The following is a 21,199-nucleotide window of genomic DNA, read 5'->3' on the forward strand; positions in this document are numbered from 1 at the left end:
CCGATTGTCCTGCACGTGACAAGGGCAGGCTATGGGTTTGAATTTCTACTCAAAACATTGATGCATACTTGCATACTTTTGTTTATACAACAGTAGTATTAGTATTATTAGTATGCTGAAACAAAGGCTCACTTGCCGAGTATAGTATTATTAGTACGCTGAAACAAAGGCTCACTTGCCGAGTATAGATGGACAAACGGGCAGCCCAACCCAGCCTGGCTCGAGCACGATTTGGCTCGGCCTGTTTAGGCCCAGCATGGTGCAGCCCGGATAATAACCGTGCCGGCCCGCGTGCCGAAGAGGCGGCCCAGGTTCAGCACGGTGCCTTCTTAGGCGGGTCATGCCGGCACGCTGGCCCGACGGGCCTTAACGTCTCGCTTCACAAATCCACCCCCGACTCCTTCCTTCTCCAGACCTCCCGCGAGCACGCACGACAGTGGCGCTGGCGTAGCGCCGGCGGCGCAAGGGGTGCGCCTCCCATTCCCCTAACTACCCCGGCGTGTTCCCCATGTCACGGCGCATCCGATCCCCCTTCAACTAGCCGAAACCCTAACCCTAGTGCCATCCACGACGGCGGCGGCGCAAACCGGCGGCGAGCTCCGGAGTTGAGCGCGGCAACTCACCTAAAACTAAGAAAAGGCGCGAGCATGAGGACCACGGGCTCACCACGGCTCGGTTTGTGCGGTTGGTTGTCGAAGATGATGGCCGGAAGGTGGTCGTCCACGGTGAGGTAGGTGGCGGCGGGTGGAACTCGGCGACGGCGGATGATGAACCCGCTTACGTGCTCGCCAGCCGCCCTCGTTGTCAGCAGCACGGCCGCAAGATAAGGCTGCTCCGCTGCTTCCCTGCCGGTAGCGCCGTGTTCGCTTCCGAGCATCCCGTTCCCGTTGCGACGATGGTGGCCGGTGGCGGTGAGAGGCCGCGGGCGCCGGCCGGCGCGGCCGGGCTCGCCGTGTGGGCGACGCTGCTGTGCAACGTCGCCTCCCTCGTGTACCTCCTCCGCGGCTACGTCGTCGACGGGCGCCGCCGCCGCCGCCAAGGGTGCGCAGCGAGGTCGGGCGCGGACATGGCGCGCTGCTGGTGGACGAGGAGACCGAGGTGCCAGACCACTTTTTATGCGTTTTGCAAGCTTGAGGATCGGGACAACACAAGCTCACAAGCTTGCAAGTTTAAGGACCGGCGGAGTACTTTACTCATATTACAATACAAGTCTCAGGTTTACAGTGGACAGAGTACGATCAATCGACACAATGAGGGCGACCTTCGTAGCAGAAGGGATGCGAGCTCCATCAGCTCTGTGTCCCAACTGAATCCTCCATGGATGACGCTTCATAGACTCTGAAGTGATGCATGCCCAGGCCATGTGATCACAAGATTCCCAGGAAGCTGCAAATCGTTGTAGGCCTTCACGCAACAGCTTATTTGTTCAACCTGTGAGTTTCTCTTTTCTCGACCTTTCAAGCAATGCTTTCGGGATGACTCTTCCCTTTTTGGTTGAGTTTTTTTGGACCATTTTGCATGACCTCAAGCATCTCCAAAAATGTAACAAATAATATAGCTCTAAAGCTTTCCTAGTTTAAATGATAGAGATTGATGATAAATAAAGATGCTATTTGATTCCAGGAATGGTAACATAAATGCAAATGCAAATAAATCACCGTGTTGTTGGTAGTTGTGTGAATGTGAACATACCAAACTGTAAGTAAGAATGAACAGACACTTAAAGACAGTAAATAAACTAACATGTGCTATCATAAGGCTATTAAGCTCAATAGTAATTTCCTATGAACAAAGCGCCTCATCATATTGGGCTATTGGCTGCTTCTGAAGCATTTTGTGGGCTCTGCCGTTTCCAAAGAATTAGGAGGTTATACACATCTGACAGTCACCTAGTCACATCAGCTCCTCTGAACAATTTAAGCTTGGATGGGTTCCTTTATAAATGCATAACTTTCTATGTTAATGTAACCAACCATGCTCTATTGATGTTGGTCATACATGCATACTAGGACGTGAAACAAACCAAGAGGCCTTGCAGCCTAATAATTTACAGAAACTATTTCAAAACTCATAAATATCAGTACATCACTGATTTCAGTTTCCTTCATGTTCGCTTGAAATGTTCTCGTATAAATCTCTCACCATGAGACGGATACTTTTCTCGGATGTATGCACGGAGGCACTTCTGGTATGAGAAATCAATCCAAACACCATCGGTGCGAACAACGAAAAGGCATCTTGACTTCCTGAACTCAGGGTGCCTATCAACCTTCAAAGACAATCCAAGTTCAAAAAATCAACATCTACACTTCTAAATTACAAATATAAATTTGGAATTGTCTGCCAAGGATACATTATATATATCAAGTATGTGCAAAGCACCATAAACCGATTGTATTCTAAGGTAATTGTGCATAAGATAGTATTATTACTTGAGCTTCTTCATATCCAGTACAAAAGCTTCATAATATAGTAAACTATAAGCACAAAGCAGAGCACTCGGCTGAGAAAGCGCTTCCACTTCATGGAAGGAATTGGCTAATCATGATATTACCACAATGCCAATGATCACGCAACGGTGTAGATCGTTTCATTAATACATCGTACTGATTGATCTTGAAAGAAAGATCAATTTAAATACAGCATCAATCAAATTAATATTACGAGCCATGATTAAAAAAAACATTTTAGCTATCGACATTTATGTTGCCTTACATATAGAGTTGATGTAAGCACTTCCTGGGGTAGAGGTGAGTCTATAAAAATGTTTAAGTTATTGCTCTAACAGGCAAACATGCATAGCCAACCAGGTTTACGTTTTATATGGTTCTGTAGCGTTCCTAGTCTTAGTGATCGAGTTTGCTGGATAACAGTAAGAACCCTTTCTGAACCAGAATACAAATTTCTTATAATAAGATAGAACACATTGGTAATTACTGTTGCCAATATAAATTTGTTCATATTAGAATACTAATAACCTTAGCAGCATGAGATGCATATGGCATTGCCTTGTTTGTTCTCAGTATATAGTACGAACACGATATAGAATGTCAGGAAATAGCCTAAGCAGCATAAGATGGATCCAGGGCTGGAATCTCGGTGCGTCAATGGATCTGGCCCTAAACCTGATCGGGGTGGCTTAGGAGCCGTGTTCAGCTATAGCACACAACAAGGCAGATAGGCAGGGATGACAAAGAGACCGGACAGATAGGTCATTCAACCCGCACTGCTTATGCCTCCCCTAACAAACCTGACTCAAATCGACTAAGGGTAAATCAAGATAGCATTTCAACCAACCTATGATGAACTAATATCTTTAACAAACTCAACCAAAACTAACCCAGGTCTACAGATTACAGAATATACAGTGCAGTTGTCCACCTTGCACTGGGGAGTAGCAGGTTAATACCCCAAATGACAGGTTTTCAACAATGAGATGGCTGGTCCACTGTGTTACTCACAGTTCGATCAGTGGCAGGACAAATCAAACAGGGTCAAGAACCAAAACCGCAAGGATCCAACTGAAATAAAACAGACCCAAAAAAAAACACTAACTAGTACTACTGTACAAGTAGTCGCAGAATTGCAACAGCTTAAACAACACCTCATCGTTATTTATACAGTACGTACTCCGTATTTGGTAAAGTACTAATACTACTTGGCAAGTATTCCATGTTTTGAGCAGAAAACCAATAATAGCTCGTGAATAAAATTGCGCAGCTGGTAGTTGCGGCTCACTCACCATTATAGCGTCAAGCCCACAGCCAATCTTATCCTGCGCGCGTGGATGGAACGCGAGGAGCTTCTGCACGACGACATTTTCGTCGTTCGGGCAGAGGCATTCGCCGTCTCCGTATCTGCCCGGACGCACGAAGAGGAGTAGTAGTACGTTAGAAGGCGAGAAGAAATGTTCCGACCACGGCATTTCAATTTTTTCCACCCAAGTTCATCGCGACCGCGGAGAAAGGGGCCCCACCTGTCGGAGTGGAGGATATCCTTGATGAGCTGCACGACGGGTTCGATGTCGCGGAGAATCTCCGCCTCGGCGGCCCTGAACGGCAGCGGGGGCTCCGGAGCCACCACAACCACCGGGGGGCCGGCGAGCTTGGACGCCGGCGGGAGCGCCGGGGGTGGGGGCTCGCCGGCCGTGGGAGGCCCGGGGAGGAGCCGACGGCGGGGCGCCGGCGCGGCCCACGGCGCGAAGCGGGAGGTCCGGAGGAGGATGAGCGGGGCCGCGGCGCGGGGGAGGGGGAGAGCGGTGGCCATGCCGCCCGGGAGGCCGAGAGGGAGGGGTGGGTGACTTGGATGCGAGTCAGCGAGTGTGGTGCGTCAGCAGCGCGCTGGATGGATGGTTGGAGAGTAACGGGTTGTACACTTTCGTTTATTCATCTAGCAATTTCACCATTAATTACATCAGAACACGCGAGGGAGTCCCAATAAAAAAATAAGAACAACACGAGGGAGTTTAATAACTGCTAGTACACTATTGTGAGCTGCGAGTCATTCGAGTTTGCGTCTGCAGCTCTGGTATTCGCTAATTGGCTATACCTGTACAGAGTTTGCACCAAAGTTTTTTTTTAGAAGAGTTTGCACCAAAGCTAGAACCCATTTGATGGTACGAATGTGTATACAGGAGCTTTTCTTGTGGTAATGCTTCACATTGCTGCCTGGTAATACTTGTTCACTAGCCTTTTTGAGTACTCCCCGAATGTAAGTGTTTCATTTGGTGGGATCAACTGGTCAAGCCAAAACAAAACTTTATCATTTGGGAAAAGGGAATCACAAGTTCTAAATGCAAATTTCTGCGAGCTTACACAAACCTCTTGGTGATAGGGGATTTCGCTTGGAAACTCCAGCTTCTCATTCCTGCCAAACGTTTCGAGAAAAATAATGAAATTGAAAGCCCATAGGCAGCAAAGATTTGCAGACCAAGAGATACCAGCCAGGCACACTGGTTCCAAGTTGGAAATAACAAATTCAATACAATAAGGACAGCAAATTACTTGCTACAAGGGAGAAAAGCAAAAGAGAAAATGGGCTAATATGTTGGTATAAGACTACAATAAGAAGAAATTTTGTTCGTACCAATCTGGTTGCATGAACAGTGCAAAAGTAGAGCGGTCAACATTGGAAGCATTTTCACTGCTGGGTGCCTAGAAACAATAGCAACAGACAAATAAATTACAACTGTAGGAACACTCGTTACCTTTTAAGTACAGGCAAATTGTAGTATGTGAAAAATGCATGCTTAGTTACTGAGACGAATTTTGGTTTCAATAATACCTGCACACAGTGTGGGGTTGCACATAGATAACCTCTTGATAGTATTTCAGCAGTTTCCCCAATTTGGTAAGCCAGCTGATCCTCGTCAAACACAACCTAAGGTATTCAACCACATGCAAAATAAGCAAAAAGCAGATAGCATCCTCTGAAAATAATGTAAATATACTTTACATGCAATTATTTAACTGACAATGTACAATGATCGTTTCACGGGAGTCGATGGTTCCAGCGCAGCATGATCCGTTTGCTAACATCGTGATGGCATCCCACAACTTGAACTGATTTATGGTCTAAACTGATGAGAAGTATACAGTTTGCAGGAAGCTACCTTAACGACTTGATTATCACGAGTCTGGATGTATAGCCCAGCTGCACTATCAGGACACGGTACCTCCACAGAATCTTTTGTAAACAATCCACATGTGAGCCCTGCATTTACAGTCAGATTATCGAGTATTAACTATGATAAAATGTCACTTCTTTGATGATAACTCGCATACATTTTTTTGGCACATAATCCCACAAAACTAACTAAATACTTCAACTATCAGGGTAGAAAACAAGTCACCTGTTAGAGATCCATGATCGGTGTGCCATCCACACCATGATGAAACAGACTCAACTTCTTCTGTCTGTTTGCTATCATAAGAGACAAAATACACCAATTCTCAAAATTTAAACTGAATCTTGATCTGAAATATATCTATAACATATGATTCGTCAAAATAAAAAAAATCTTGATTTTGCAACAGGGGAAGGAAAAAGGCTCCACATTTCATTCACACAAGCATCACATGTAAAATGAATTTTCATATGCATGATGGTAGTATTTGTTATTTTTTAAAGCTATCTTCCATAATAGCGCTGTCTTGGCTGTTTAGTAGAAATATGTTGAACCTATGTGTGTACACTTAACTACGTGCACCTGTAGGATGTTTTACTACCTTCAGAAATTTAATTCTGCATGTGTCTTTTTTTTTCCAGGATTGCATTCATGATTATAAAGTGTACCTTAATTGTCTCGGAAAATAGTACAACAGACGGCCCTTGTGACACCTTGAACGGGCAATTGTCTGCTCAAGACTGTCACCATCATATGATCCCACTCCTTGCTGCATTACTGAAAGGAAGACACAGGTTGATCCATTTAATTTGACAAACAGAACATCACGATTGAAAAGGAGAGAATATTCTGAATAAAGCATCAAGCATAGAGATTGTTCTTTTGCCTAAAGAGACTTATGAACACAATATTGGCGATTCATAGTTAGTGCTCTCTTCAATCACAAATAAATGCCAGTTTTATTTGCCAACAAATTTCTACTGTAATATTGTCGACAGAAACTTCTGCTGTAATATATTTGCAAAATCTAATATAAAGATATTGCGATAGTATTTGAAAAAAAATCTGTGAAATCAATTTTATTTATCAATCTAAATATCCTAAAGATATTGTGGATCAAATGTAAAATAGTTTGATTGCATGTATTCTAGGAGGGCATTTTAACTGGAAGTATTATCTTGTACCAGCACTGTGATTTATTGAATATACAGTACAGTGTGGAGGTTATCAGCAGAATTCATTAGATACCTACTAGCTCCATTGCTTCCACTCTGAAATAATAAAATTAGTTTAAAAACTACAGTTAAACCCAACAAGTCAACTAATGTATAACTATAAGATGAGCCTCACAAGTTAATGTTCCTTTCTGGTGAAGTTGATGCTTTCAAGGGAAATTATGCTGAATGATAGCAATGGACCTTATGGTTCCATAACACATACCATAGCGATCGCAGTGATGAGCCAACATCAAACCAACTTCCATCATCAGCTTTCCAAGAGCTTTAAATGCTACAAAAAAAGGAACGGAGAAATGAGTAAACACAAGCTAGATTCTAAATAGAAAATGAAAAAGGTTCAAATTAAGAAACTGACAGTCACATTGAGGGCTCATTGAATGCATTCGGTCATACCTATTTCAAGTTCAGGAAGACTGTCAGTTGGCCATATATTTGGTCGGCAATATGATGGATACCTGCAGTTAAAAATCATCATAGGTTTAAAATGTTAGATCACCGTACTGGAAGCTGACAGTAAATAAAAATGGTCATTTCATGTTAGAAACATTTTACCTACTTACAACCGCATCATCCATAGTAGGGACATCCAAAATGGGGTTCGCATAAAAGGAACCTTTGAATGTGTCTGCATGGAGTAATGAAATTCGTCTTAGAACAAAAGTTCATGTCAGGACTCATGACTAAAAAAACGAAGGGAGCAGAGCAGAGCTGAACAGATAGACTCAAGGGGTGTACACAGAACATCCAGCATAGGAATGAAATTCACAAGTCCCAAAACTTCATTTTCTTTCTTTTACTTTGCAACAATCTTTCAAAAATGCACAGTTCCCCACACAAAATAGATACTTGATCTGACAGAAGTCACAGAATGAACAAGTCTTTACCAAGTTTCCCGGACTCAAGTTTCTCCTTCCCATGACTCCACCCAAAATTATACCTGCAAATGGCACATGCACATAATCATATAAGCTAGTGACTGTTACCACAGGGATCGGTTCTAATTAGGAGCTTTGATGTGGGGGGCAATCATATGAAATTCATGACTAAAAGCACCACCTGCTGTCTGAGTCTTCAAGTTGTTTCTTCACATCTTCAGGAAGGTTTGCAATCCTGGCAAACAAGCAAGGACCAAATATTTTAGTACACCAATAACTGAAACGAGAGGGAAAACATGACATCAATAACCACTTGCCTTGGTGCCAAGCGCAGCAGGCTTTTCCTCAGCTCGGGGAAACCAGGCACCTGCGTGCACACAGCAAGAGAGACCCAGGTGATTGCAGTTCAAGAACGAAACGAACTCCATCAATTACTTGGATTTTTTTCCCCGTAGGAAACGCATTGAGTTGCAGCCGGCCCTACTCACACCGGCAATGGAGATGATGCCGAGCCCCTGGGGCCCGAGGCCTTCCTCGATCTTGTCGCCCAGGTCCTTGTCCCTCTCCTGCGCCCGACGCCGCCGCCGCCGCCCAAACCAAGCCGCGAAACAACACGGCGTCAGAAGCAGCAAGACTCACACACCCCCGATACGACAGCACCGCACACTTGTCAAGTAGTGGAAGTCTCACCTTGAGGTCGGCGAAGGGGATGGTGACCGTGCGGACGGTCGGCGGCCGCTCCATCGCGCGGCACCGGACCCAGCGGGCCGCGGGGGCGGAGGCGATGGCGAGGGCGGCGGAGGCCTGGCCCCGGGATCTCCTGCCTCGCGCGGCGGCTGGAGCCCAGGTGGGTTGTGCCCGCACGGCGCTGCCCACCTCCACCATGACCCGTTGGATTCGTGTGGGGGCGAATTGTTTTTGGCGGCACCGGCCGGAGATGGTTGGACGGGGAGAGGCTGCGCCGTCACGTGCACGCCGCCCCGGTGGCGCGTCGCGTCTATCGCTTCCGTTTGTGTCTCTCTGGCGCCGCTCCACTTGGCTTAGGCTAGACGATCTCACCGGCGGACGGATCGGAATCGGACGGTCATGATTGGACCGGAAGGTAGCATAGATACGACATCAAATTTTTTTACTACTAATTTTCCCAGGGTCTACGACGTCTTAAACTTCTTTTCCGTCTCTCGGTAAAAGTTATAAAAATCGAAAGTCACCGGTGGTAGCATACCGTGCAAGGACCTAACAGATGACAAAGTAATTCATTAAAGTTATTTTAGACTACTCCAGTGGAAGTTTCATAAAGATTTCATGTACATTAATATGATGATGCATCAGCCTATGTAATAGCATGATAAGATATCTATGCCTATGTAATAGCATGATAAGATATTTATGAAGCGAGAGTTTCATCAGTACGAAACTGTGCATGCACTGGACTATGAAACCTGTTGAAATTTGCATTGGACGCCTCACAATTAAATGGTATGGGCATTCTATGAAATCGTGTAATAAAATTTTGCATTGAGGGATATTATTTCATTCATCAATTTAAACATCTTTTGATGACATGTCACTCTTGGAAATTGCGAGATGAAACTTCCTCCGGTACAGGAACAAAAGGTCCCAGCCCGTTCGGCATTTTGCATCAGGACCGGTTCACCAGTTTAACTAACAAAGGTTCAGAGAAACATCTGCTCTGGACACTCAACAGCCTCAGGAGCAGGCGCAGTTTGAACAAATGAAAGGCAAAAAAGGACTTGTTAGTTCAAAAAAAAAAGGACAAAAAGGATTTGGGCACAAGACACAGACCCACAAACACAAATGCACAGTGGAGCGGTGATTCACTTCGCTTCAGGTTGCTTCTGCACAGTATCTGGAGTACGTTCTCCTTAGGCATAAAGGCGTGCTTCATGTTCAGATGTTCTTGCCTCCTCGTAATGCTTGTTTTAGTTCCCAATTTGGGAGCGGCAAAATTAGCATTTTGCCATAAATGCGCAACTATAGCATTTCGTTTGTATTTGTGAATTATTGTCCAAATATTGACTAATTAGGCTCAAAAGATTCGTCTCGCAAAGTACAACAAAACTGTGCAATTAGTTTTTGATTTCATCTACATTTAGTACTCCATGCATGTACCGCAAGTTTGATGTGATAGGGAATCTTCTTTTTACATAATGTTAAAGTTGGGATTTTGGAGGGAAGTAAACAAGAGCTCAGTATCCTCTCTGCGTACTCCCCGTATGCCAGTGTTTCCTTTGGTTGAATCGAGAGCTAGAAAGTCAAAAGTCAAAACAGAAACCAGTCACTATAGGGACTGCGCGTGCTGAATATTGTACTTATATTCAAGGGTGGACCTAGGAAATAGCTGGGAGGGGGGCTGATCCTAGCTTATTAGGAGCTCAAGTGTTTTTCATCTTTAGTTTTTCATAATTTTGCTTGCCATGGACCCCGGACCCGCCACCGTTATATCAATAAGACTCCTTTAGACAATACCTCTCGGTGATTGGGGAATTCGCTTGGAAACTTGATCTTCTCGTTCCTGCCAAATGTTTCAAAGGTTTGACTAAAGACTTGAAACAGTGAACCCTGAATAGAATTGAAAGCGGGCCATATATATTGAGATAGTTGTTTGACACAAAAAGCAAATGAAAGATTTATCCATGTTTATTGGACTTTCCGTTACTTAACTGCACCTTTTCTAATCAATATGAGATGGCACCTTGCAAATACAGTGAAAAACCTCGTATTCTATAGTCTATGCAGTGCGTTGCGCATCATATATATATATATATATATATATATATATATATATATATATATATATGCATGGCGCACAGTTGAGTGAAGAAGCCTAACCCGGCCCGTCGTACGATGAGTTGATGACAACGTAAAGGCGGAAAGAATCTTCGGCACACAGTTTAGATTTAATAGATTTGTCTTGCGATTTAGCCTAAGAGTTCTGCAATTAGTTTTGTAATTAGTTTATATTTAGTCTTCCTAATTAGTATCTGAACACCCGATGTGATAGACCGACATGATAGGATTAAAGTTTAACCCCTAGTATCAACCACCTCTAAAAGAGCAAAATAGTGAATCACAATTGAGCAGCAGATGGCATCTTGGAAAGACAAACTTGCACTTACCAATTGGCTGCACGAACAGTACTTCGAAAGTCGAGCGGTCAACAAGCGAAGCATCTTCATTGCTGGGCGCCTAGAAACTAGATATAGTAGCAGACATGAGCACTTGCATCCATAAGAGGAATTCAGTGTAAATAAAGTGGACCCTCCAATTAAAATACTTGCCATTATTAATTTGTCATGGTTTTCTAGGTATGACTTTGATTATTATTTTATTATATAATTATAAAAACTAATGTACATATGAAATTATGTTGCAAACTAAATGATGCAAGCATCTATGGAGACGAGCAACCTTAGTGTTTGATACATGATACAGATGTGACCCTTGGTACAATATATTTCATTGCTTTAAATAGAAAGACAACTTTCCGGTGCCATACTAACAATATAATGGGCTCCATCCCCAGGTTTTTCCTGGTTCTGGCTCTAGGTGATAAGAAATTCTAAGCTAGCACATTTGCTCCAATATACATCACCTCCCCCACTTCTTTCTCTTTCCTCCTTGCACCTCCTTAACACACACAACGCAGTTGCTCCAAGACGTGATTGGTCGGTTGCGTCTAAGATGATAGGCACACTGGATAATAGAGCTCTGCGAGAAACATACGAAGGCATCCACATACACCTAAAATTTGGGTTTCTTGAGCCTAAATCAACAGATGTTTTTGCACCCCTCCGGCCAGACTCCAGAGCAAGCACTTATGAAGTTAATGAAACACCACTTAGATGCCATTACGAAGATGGATATTATGTGGATATTACCTTCGCACAGTGTGGGGTTGCACGTAGATGACCTCTTGATAGTATTTCAGCAGTTTCCCCAGTTATGTAGGCCAGCTCATCATCTTCAAATGTAACCTAAATTATCCGGACAAAAACAAATAAGGACATAACACCTAGCTCCCCTTGAGAAATAAAAGTAAACGTGCAATCTTTTAAGAGAAAATTCCTTCTATACCATTGAAAATTTAACTCATTCTCTCCGTGCCATTGGAAATTAAGCTATCCTTTCATTGCCATTGGAAATTGAGTTTTGGTCCCTCCGATGCTATTCTGTTAGATTCCACCGTTACATGACCTAAACGCCTCCGTGGGCCCCACGTGTCGGTGGAAGTAAGGAATAAAAGACTCTTATTTCCCGTCGCCCCCCACTCCCACCGGCTCCCCATCGCGCCGCCTCTCCCCCACCGGCTTCCCCTCGCGCATCAAGCGATTCTCCGACGCCTCCTCGTCGTCGTGCTCCCGTGGCGCTTCCTCGTAGCGCTCCCGCCGCGCCGCCGGCTGCAACTATTTGGCGGCGCTACGGCGCTACCTCGACGCGCCGCAATCGACCCGCTATAGTGCCGGCGCTTCCGTGTCTGGATCCCGCTCCGACGCGGGCGACCTCTGGTGGCCATCACACTCGTCGTCGGGGTAGCGCTCCAACGCCGCCGACCTCAACCCATCGCTGTCGCCCCCGGATAGGGTATATGTAGAATAAAATGAACTTGACAAGCCACTATCTATCCACGAAAAAAATAAGAGAAGTCATTCTACGAAACGGTCAACTCTATGAGACAAGCTGCTCAAAAAGATGAGCGGGGTGCCAAAAGAGCCCTTAGTCGAGCAGGGCAAGCGGGAGCCCCTACCGGCCCTGCCTCGGGGGCACGAGGCGCTGCTCGTTGCCGCGGCAGCGCGCGATGGGAGAGGACGGCGCACGGTCCCGCGTGGTGGAGGCGGCTTGCAGCACAGCGTGACGGGAGGGAGCGGCTCACGGCCTGTGCGGTGGAGGCGGCTCACGGCACAGCGCGATGGACAAGATCGGCTCACAGCTTGTGCGGAGGCAGCGAGGCGGACGGGGGACGCGACAGCCTTCCATGACTATGAAGTGGGAGACCTCGGGCAGGAGTGCCGGCATCTATGGCTGCCATCACTTCCCGACCTCGCTCGCCGCACAGCCATGGTCGCGAGAGACGACCCGGAGCAGGCCCGGCGGCAGGGACTGCGACGCGCATGATGGGCCTGTTCGCTTCAGCTTATAAGCCGAATAAGCTGAAGCGAACGGGCCCGATGACGCGGGTACGAAGGGGGAGCTCGGCGGCGCAGCCGTGAACGGCATCGCTGTCGCTGACGCTGCCGGTGGAAGACAATTTTGTAAATTTTCAATGGCATAGAAGAAATTTTCTCATCTTTTAACAAACAATGATCAATGATTCCTTTTTTTTATGGGAGACCATATTTCCCAATGTGCCACAAGCATGGTTGATGGATTCCTTAATGTAGTGACAACCTCATGTAATTTACATCTTAGCATATTCTCCCTCTGACCACAAATATAAGCAATTTAGGATACTGACATGTTAGCAGGTGTAACTTTTACCGCCATATTTCTATGAAATATATTATTCTGAATAAAAATAATATTATGAAACTAATTTTCACAATGAATCTTGTAGAATCAAGCTTGTGTTGCTAAACTACTTGTATTTTTAGCAATTGATGGTCAAACCTAAACAAGTTTCGCTTTAGGATAAACCTAAAACTACTTATATTTGTGTTTGAAGGGGGTTCCGGAGTAGTCTATACTATTGGAAGAGAATTCTACAATTCAAATGAAGTAACCTTAACAACTCACTATCGCGAGATCGGATGTGTAGCCCAGCACCACTATCAGGACAGGGAATCTCCACTGATTTTTTCATGAATAAGGCACATGTAAGTCCTGCATGCACAGTCAAAGCATTGATCGTATGATAAGTGCGAAGGACAGATGCTAGAAAAAGTTACATACTAAATTTTGTATTTGCAGTGACAATGGCAGTTCTTCCTTAGCATTTAAGTAGGTTGAAAAAGTTTACAGTGGCCAGAGGTATCTCGTTGATCACCTGTCAAAGATGCAGTCAGTATGCCATCCACACCATGATGAAACAGATTGATCTTCTTTCTGTTTGCTGCCAGAGCAGACATGTTAACATCAATTCTTTTAAAAAACATTGGAAAATGATCTAAGAAACTCGTGGGTGTCCAACAAGGACAAGTTTTGATTCAGGGGCAGGAGAGGTGTAATGTTCATGCACAACAGTGCAGTGTATTAATTCTGTCAGCGTGGGTAACTCTATTGATGAACATATTGATGAACGTGTGTAACTCTAAGACTACCAAGAGCAAAATTCTCCATGCGTGCAATCTTTTAAATGCTGTATATATTTGCTTGCCTGATATACCTACAATTTTGGGGAAAATAGTACAGCAGACGGCCCTTGTGACACCTTGAGCGAGCAAGAGTCTGTTCAAGGCTTTCACCAGCATATGGTCCCACTCCTTGATTCCTTACTGAAAAGCACATAGATGCTGATTCATTTGACTAACTGTTAAACCTAAATGGCTAAATTAGATATTAAAGTTTAGAGAAGAGATTCTGAACTAAGTATACGTGTAATATTTTTGAGCAAAAATACACTTGAATATTATTTCCACACATCATATTTACTATACTGTTATATTAGTTTTTTCATATTCTATTATATTTTTGTCGTCATAGGCAGAATCCTATGCATGCTTACCACCTTCTTGCTTCCATATGATTTTCTTGAAAGGTTTACTGATTGCAATTTAGCTAATAAGATACAGATGGAGATTTGGCAAAGGGGTGTGTTTTGTCGTATGCACAGCTTCAAAAGAAACATGAAGTAAAACTAGAGCTATGAAGATACAGTATCATTACTGGATCGAATTTCACCTAGGTATGGCCAATTTTAACAGTGTGTATATGTTCTCTTGGACGCATAATACATGGTAACAAACCCGTCAGTTGGTCATTCCGATCCCTTACCTAAAGCTGTACATTGACTACTGTATACTGTATGTTGTATCATCTACCATGTTCTTGTATGGAACAAATCAATGGCTCATACAAATTAAGTTTTGTCTTATATCTACCAAAGTTGATGCTTTCGAGAGAAAACGTACTGAGGTACAGTTATACTTCTGTAGTACATAACATAGTGGTCACAATGATGAGCCAACTTCTAGCACCAACTTTCCAAGGTCTTTGAATGCTACAGATGAAATAAATTTCATACACTTGGGTTTGGTTCCAGCAGAAAACAAGATCTTCATAATTTAAAAACCAGCTAGAAAAGACATCGATAGCTAGCATAGAGACTTCATAATTTAAGAACCACATATAGATGATCACATTGACAGATGATAGTTGACATTCGGTCACAATATGGGTATAGCTGACATAGGTGATAATCATCCCTTGATAAACAAAAAGAAATGAACATTAAAGGGTGTCACCGTAACTATTTAATGCTTTGCGTGTATCTCCTTCATATGCACGCACAGAAGCACAAGAGATCAACAAGTTAATGAACAGAATCTTGTTCATGATAAACTTGATTTAAGCTGAAAGACAAATGGAAATGGTGTACACACTGTAACAAGCGGAACTACTTACCTATATGAACTTCTGTGATGTGCACACAGAATTCATACATAATGTATTGATAAACTAAAGAACAGAGTACAAAGTTATACTAGTTTAATTTGAAATAGTAGCAACATTCCCGTTATTTACTTTGATACGCTATTTAGAACAGTCCTGCTAAGTTAATACCTTGCTTGTAATCTACTGTGAAATTTAGTTACAAATAATCACAGAAAACATATGAAATACTAATATACTTTTTAAGATCCCTTGAATAAATAGACATGAGAATATCTTATACAGCCTACCGCAGCTATACCTGTTTCAAGCTCAGGAAGATCATCAGTTGGCCATATGTTTGGTCGGCAGTATGATGGGAATCTAAATGTAATCATCACCAGATGTGATAAGAAAGCAAACATGAATTAATATCAATGTAAACATCTAAAAATATAACTCAATAAGTGTTAAACTTATTTAATATATGTAACATCTTAAACTGAAGTGATGGTTTAATTGTCGTGTCTGAGAAAATGGTAGAAAACTGCTCGTATGAAGTAACAAACGTTTCAGATCCTGAATGACACAACCAACTATCTTGAGCTGCAGCAAGATGGTGAAATTATAATGGAATGAGATGGCTTCACTGCATTCATTAGGGTTGGAACAATAATGAAATCAACATGTTTTCCGCAAGTTCCACATAAAGATAGTCTATGATGCTTCAAGCATTATACCTAGTTATAAGCACATCGTCAGTGGTAGGGACATCAAATATTGGGTTGGCAAAATACGAGCCTTTGAATGTGTCTGCGTAGAATGGTCGAATAGTGTTATTGTGTTCACATACCAATAGATCACGTTAGTTCCTAAAACACAGCAAAACCAAACTATTGCAATGGACCTTTCATTTTTAGCTGTTGATCTTTTACCTGCTAAATTATTTCTTTCACCAGCATAGAGTTACTCCTTAAATTGACTGGCTTAGAGCATGAAAGCATGGATACAGACTGATCTTGGATATGAAATCATATATATGCCCCCCAAAGTTTAGTAGCCTTTTGCAATATTCATTCAGGAATATCTGGTGCTCCACATGCTAGGATCCATGACTACACAGAATGAAAAGAAGTGTGCTTCGCCAAATTTCCCAGACTCAAATTTTTGTTTGCCATGACTCCAACCGAAGTTATATCTGCGAAGCAAAGCAAATGCATATGAAGCATAAAAGGAAGTGGCAAGAATAGGTAATAGTCAAGAAAGTAGAAGACAAAACCTACAAGAAGAAGAAGGGTGTGTTTAGTTGAGCTGTGGCTTTTGGAAAAGTAGCTGTGAGTCGTGGGCTATAGAAAAACTGTTGTAAGGTGTGGGCTGTGAGAAAACCGAAAGCCGTTTGGTTGGGCAGTTGTGGCTTTTGAGAAAATTGTTAAGCGGACCTCATGTGTCATCCACAGCCCTCCCCACTCAACTCTCTCCCTCTCTCACTGATGAGCTGACCCCACTCGTCAGCCCCTTCTTCTTCCTTTCACTAGCCAAGGCGCGAAGGAGCTGTGGCAGCCGGGGGCTCGTCGGCCAAGGCGCACCGGCTGGGCCTCGCCGTCCTGGGCGCGACGCCTCCTCGTGGGCGCACCGGCCGGGGCAGAGACCACGGTGGCACTGGAGCGACCTCACGAGCGGCGGCGGAGCGAATCGCGAGCGGCGGCAGAGCGAATCAAGGAGCAACCTCGCGAGCAGCGGCTGCAAACCAAAGTGGGGAGGACGGCTGCTGGCGACCAATCACCGAGCGGAGGTAGCACTGCTGCCGACCCCCTTTTGCGCCGCGGCCGCCGAGAGAGGAAGGAGTCGGAGAGGGCTGCCGCCACCTGGAATCGTCGCCGAGAGGAGAGGATGCGGCCGGAGAGGGGCGCCGCCAGTGGGGAAGGCGGCCGGCAGTGGGGCAGCGGTGGGGAGGGCCGCTGTCGCTTGGAATCGCCGCTGGGAGGAGAGGAAGCGGTCGGAGAGGGGTGCTGCCGGTGGGGCGGCGAACCTGTGGTCCATCCCTGTGGCGCGCGTGTGTTCTGTCGCGGGGAGGAGGAGGACGAACCGGTACGCTCGTAACCGATGGCAGCGGGTAATTTTGAGGAAAACTTGGACGACACAGCCGGTGGAAGCAGGCGCTCAAGTGCCGTGAGAATTGAACTAAAGAAAATCTGCTTTTGTGGAAGCCGGTGGTTCGCAGCCCACATCTTTGATTAGCTTTTAGCTTTTTTAAGAAGCCAAAGCACTTTCAAAAGTTCAACCAAAGGACCCGAAATGGTTATGACCTGCTATTTGGGTCTTCCAGTTCTTTCTTCACTTTTTCAGAAGCTTTGCAAGCCTAACAGACAATGAGAGAAAGAGGTCCTTCAGTGCAGAAACAGCACGGAGTTTGTTTTTTTGAAAGACGAAACAGCACGAAGTTGCCTTGTATATGTACGATCATGCCCTGAAAGGCGTGAACAGACATGACATAAAACAACATGCCTTGGCGCCAGGAGCAGCAGCCTTTTCCTCAGCTCGGGATAACCAGGTACCTGCGCGCACAAAGCAAGCACGCTCACATTCTTAATGATAACCAGGTGTTTGGTTCCACTAACTTATTTTTAGTACCCGTCACATCGATTGTTTAGATACTCATTAGGAGTATTAAACGTAGACTATTTACAAAACTCATTACATAAGTGGAGGTTAAACGGCGAGACGAATTTATTAAGCCTAATTAGTCCATGATTTGACAATGTGTTGCTACAGTAAACATTCGCTAATGATGGATTAATTAGACTTAATAGATTTGTCTCGCCATTTAGCCTCCACTTATGTAATGGGTTTTGTAAATAGTTTACGTTTAATACTCCTAATTAGTATCTAAATATTTGATGCGATGGGTGCTAAAAATAGGTGGAACCAAACGCGCCTGGCTCAGAACCGTCACAAGTCAGTCGCAAATGCTGTCGTAGTACTCACGCCGGTGAGTGATGGAGACGATGTCGAGAAATGCTTGCCGTAGTACTCTCTCTCTCTCTCTCTCTCTCTCTCTCTGAGTCACTACTCACTACATTGGCGACCTGACATTTGGCGGCAGCAGCTGTGGAAGCGAGATGTTGAGCCATCACCTCGCGGTTCCCCGGTTGGCGTGGCTCGAATTGATTGAGAGCCAGGTTCGCGAGGCGCACGGAAAAGTCAGGCGATTTGGGCCGCTGCCTCTGCCGTTTGCTTGCAATTGCAATTTGCAAGCGAGCTCGGCATTTGGGCGGCCATCACCATCCCTAGACCAAAGAAGCTCCCACGTATCGCCTAGTGAGCATTTAGGCATAATTGCAGGGAATAGCTAAAACACACTCCAGCAAACGCCATTAACAAAGCATAATACTTTCATTCCACAAGGCCAATGAGTTACAATTGACATAAGTTGTCCAGGTTGCGACTAACAGCCTGTTCAGTAAAAAAGAAAGAAAGAAAGCAAAGAGTAAGCTAGACTACTCAAAATTTCCATGGAGTCTTTCCAGCTGAACCTCCTCCATAGCAGGCATTAGGCAAGATACCTGCAGGTTAGAAACGAAGAAACTCGTGAGTATTAACTGTGATGCAAAACAAAACAATGAGGAGAGACACTCTCTAGTGCCGTGCTAGAGACAAACCATAGAGCACAAATGATCAACCAAATGGAAGCCATTGTGCTCTCAGAGTTCATCAAGGAAGACATAACTACCACCCAAACCATGCTAAGATACCATTTCTATATTATTTCGAGTTGTGGTAAACTAAGTTCCAAATATTCAACAGTAAAGCACCTAGCTTTTCATCAGTCCACAACTTAGGGAAACACAGACAGGGTAGCAACATAGCAGCTACTAAATCAAGACTGATCAACAACCAGGTGAAGATAGCAGATATAAGCACCTAGAAAGGCAACGCAAGGAACGGTTTACAAGTATGGGTACACAATAATAACAGAATCACATCAAGCTTCCTACATGCCACACCTTGCGTGACGACAAAAATGCCACACCTACAAGACACAGATGTGAATATTGTGGTCATTGGAGGCAAGGCTGTGAGGAATCGGTTGATGAGAGACTCATCAACCAAGTACAGCCTCGTACTATGAGACCACTGCATTTGCTCTAGGGCCCCAATTTCCGAGCACCCCGCAGAGAACCTGCAGGTATTTCGAAGCTAAAAGCAGAGCTTCCCCCATTTGGCATGGGGCCCCTAAACACAAACAACGAGAATACAGAGCAACCTAAGATCGCACCCGTCGCATTTCGATTCAATTAGAAAAGTCTGCTATGTGCGACAATCAAAAGTTCGCATCATCGAACACTGATAATGAGCAAGGTGCATCAAACACTTCATCATCTAAGCGGTTATGGTAAGACATTCTACCTTGATTAGATACTGCTGGGGTACATGAAGACACGGACCTTCTTACCCTGCATCACCACCAAAAACACCGACCAGGGCATCAGAAATGCACACATTGAAATAGTACAACTTGAAAACACAAACACCGGCAATGGGGAGCTCACCATGGAGCTGGGTGGGAGGTTTGACCGGAACTTGGCGCGCACTACGCCGGAGTTGCCGTGCGGGCGCGTGACCTTGCCCCAGATGCACCGGATGCTTGTGCCGTCGCTCTTGGTCTTGGCCTTGTAGACGTAGGCGATCCGCTTGCCGCCGTACCACGCCACATCCTGCTTGGTGCTGACGCCCTCGATCTGCAGCAGCGACGTGTTCTCGTACTGGTTTGACTTGGACCGCTTGTAGCCCAGGATCGTGCCCCGCACGTACATCCTGCGCAAAACCAAAACGGAATCGAATCAGATGCTTCCCCGGCGGGAGGGCGGGGGTAACGGGGGATCAGGCGTGAGGCAGCGTACCTGACGCGCTGGCCTTGGCGCCCCTTCACCATAGTCGCCTCCGCCGGAGGCCTCGCCGACGAGGGTTGAGAAGTTAGAGACGTGCCGACGGGGGAAGGAAGTGACGGCGCAACGAATGAACCCTAGGTCTGCGAGGGGGCTTTTAAAAGTTTCTGGTGCTTGATTGGACGGCTGGGATTGCATCGGATGGCGCGAGTCCCGTCAGAAAATGGGTCTAGCCCACCTTGGAGAAACGATGGTCCAGCCCAGAAATACTCTGCCCGGCCCACGAAATACCCGAGAGGCCGCGTTGAAATCAGCCCGTTAATCTGAGTTTTCTCAAAAAAAAAAAAATCGTAGTTTCTTTTATAGCGTCATGCATGCATGCGTGCTGATGTGCTCTTGCGATGATTTTGTGTGTGGTGCGCGTGCATCGACGAGGTGTTTTTCCAAGTGTCAACCAAGACCGGCAAGTGGCAAGCCACGCAGATCGAGATGTTTGGATTTCCTATGCATCGTGACGCCACGATCGTGACAATGCAAAAACTACACTACGGCCGTGATCACAAATTCACCGACGTGGACTTGAGCGGCTTCGTCTCAAGCTGACTTGGGAAAACAAAACACTACTCCTGCATCAAGCAAACCGCTGGCAAAGATTTCTCCACTTCGGAACTAAAATATGATTAATATTTCACCAGTTCTTTGAATGATTGGCGTCTGTTTAATAATCCAGATTAAATATGATGTTACCATCCGAATCTTATCTTAGATAAAGGCGAGTTCGCTGGGGTGTGAGTGGAATATGCTTTCTGAAACAAGTAGAAACAAACGGCGACATGTCGGTGCTGCGGGGTCTGGCTGACTCGCTCGTTGTGTATTAATTTTCTATAGCAATCCTCCGATCCAATTGTTACCGAGGGCTTGATTGCAACTAGGCACCTATCCGATGCGTGCACTGTAGCACGCGTGAACGTGTCATGGATGGCGAACGTTTTGGCTGGTCCATCGCAGCCTGCTGCGTCGTTGGAG

The 21,199-nt window shown here is 45.0% G+C and overlaps 3 protein-coding genes and 1 pseudogene across 3 annotated transcripts; all 4 read right to left on the minus strand.

Annotated features, from left to right (window-relative positions):
* Positions 1-1,734: 1,734 nt before the first annotated feature.
* LOC117849794 (protein DCL homolog, chloroplastic) lies at positions 1,735-4,276 on the minus strand. The gene is made up of 3 exons (XM_034731482.2): positions 3,977-4,276; positions 3,743-3,857; positions 1,735-2,269 (listed from the first exon to the last, which is right to left on the minus strand). Exons 1-3 carry the CDS (start codon positions 4,264-4,266, stop codon positions 2,105-2,107), a joined length of 570 nt encoding a protein of 189 aa, XP_034587373.1. The 5' UTR covers positions 4,267-4,276; the 3' UTR covers positions 1,735-2,104.
* Positions 4,277-4,352: 76 nt separating this feature from the next.
* Positions 4,353-8,650, minus strand: LOC117849793 (uncharacterized). The gene is made up of 15 exons (XM_034731481.2): positions 8,430-8,650; positions 8,228-8,305; positions 8,057-8,106; positions 7,921-7,974; positions 7,749-7,801; positions 7,417-7,489; positions 7,258-7,319; positions 7,067-7,135; positions 6,295-6,403; positions 5,852-5,922; positions 5,612-5,712; positions 5,284-5,379; positions 5,086-5,153; positions 4,821-4,866; positions 4,353-4,736 (listed from the first exon to the last, which is right to left on the minus strand). Exons 1-15 carry the CDS (start codon positions 8,622-8,624, stop codon positions 4,656-4,658), a joined length of 1,206 nt encoding a protein of 401 aa, XP_034587372.1. The 5' UTR covers positions 8,625-8,650; the 3' UTR covers positions 4,353-4,655.
* Positions 8,651-12,214: 3,564 nt separating this feature from the next.
* Positions 12,215-18,418, minus strand: LOC117849027 (uncharacterized; annotated as a pseudogene).
* Positions 18,419-18,661: 243 nt separating this feature from the next.
* On the minus strand, positions 18,662-20,309 carry LOC117846994 (large ribosomal subunit protein eL33w). The gene is made up of 4 exons (XM_034728128.2): positions 20,189-20,309; positions 19,838-20,102; positions 19,695-19,741; positions 18,662-18,850 (listed from the first exon to the last, which is right to left on the minus strand). Exons 1-3 carry the CDS (start codon positions 20,218-20,220, stop codon positions 19,700-19,702), a joined length of 339 nt encoding a protein of 112 aa, XP_034584019.1. The 5' UTR covers positions 20,221-20,309; the 3' UTR covers positions 18,662-18,850; positions 19,695-19,699.
* Between the last annotated feature and the right edge of the window lie 890 nt (positions 20,310-21,199).

Source organism: Setaria viridis, chromosome 3 (genome assembly GCF_005286985.2).
Source record: "Setaria viridis chromosome 3, Setaria_viridis_v4.0, whole genome shotgun sequence".
Classification (NCBI taxonomy): domain Eukaryota; kingdom Viridiplantae; phylum Streptophyta; class Magnoliopsida; order Poales; family Poaceae; genus Setaria; species Setaria viridis.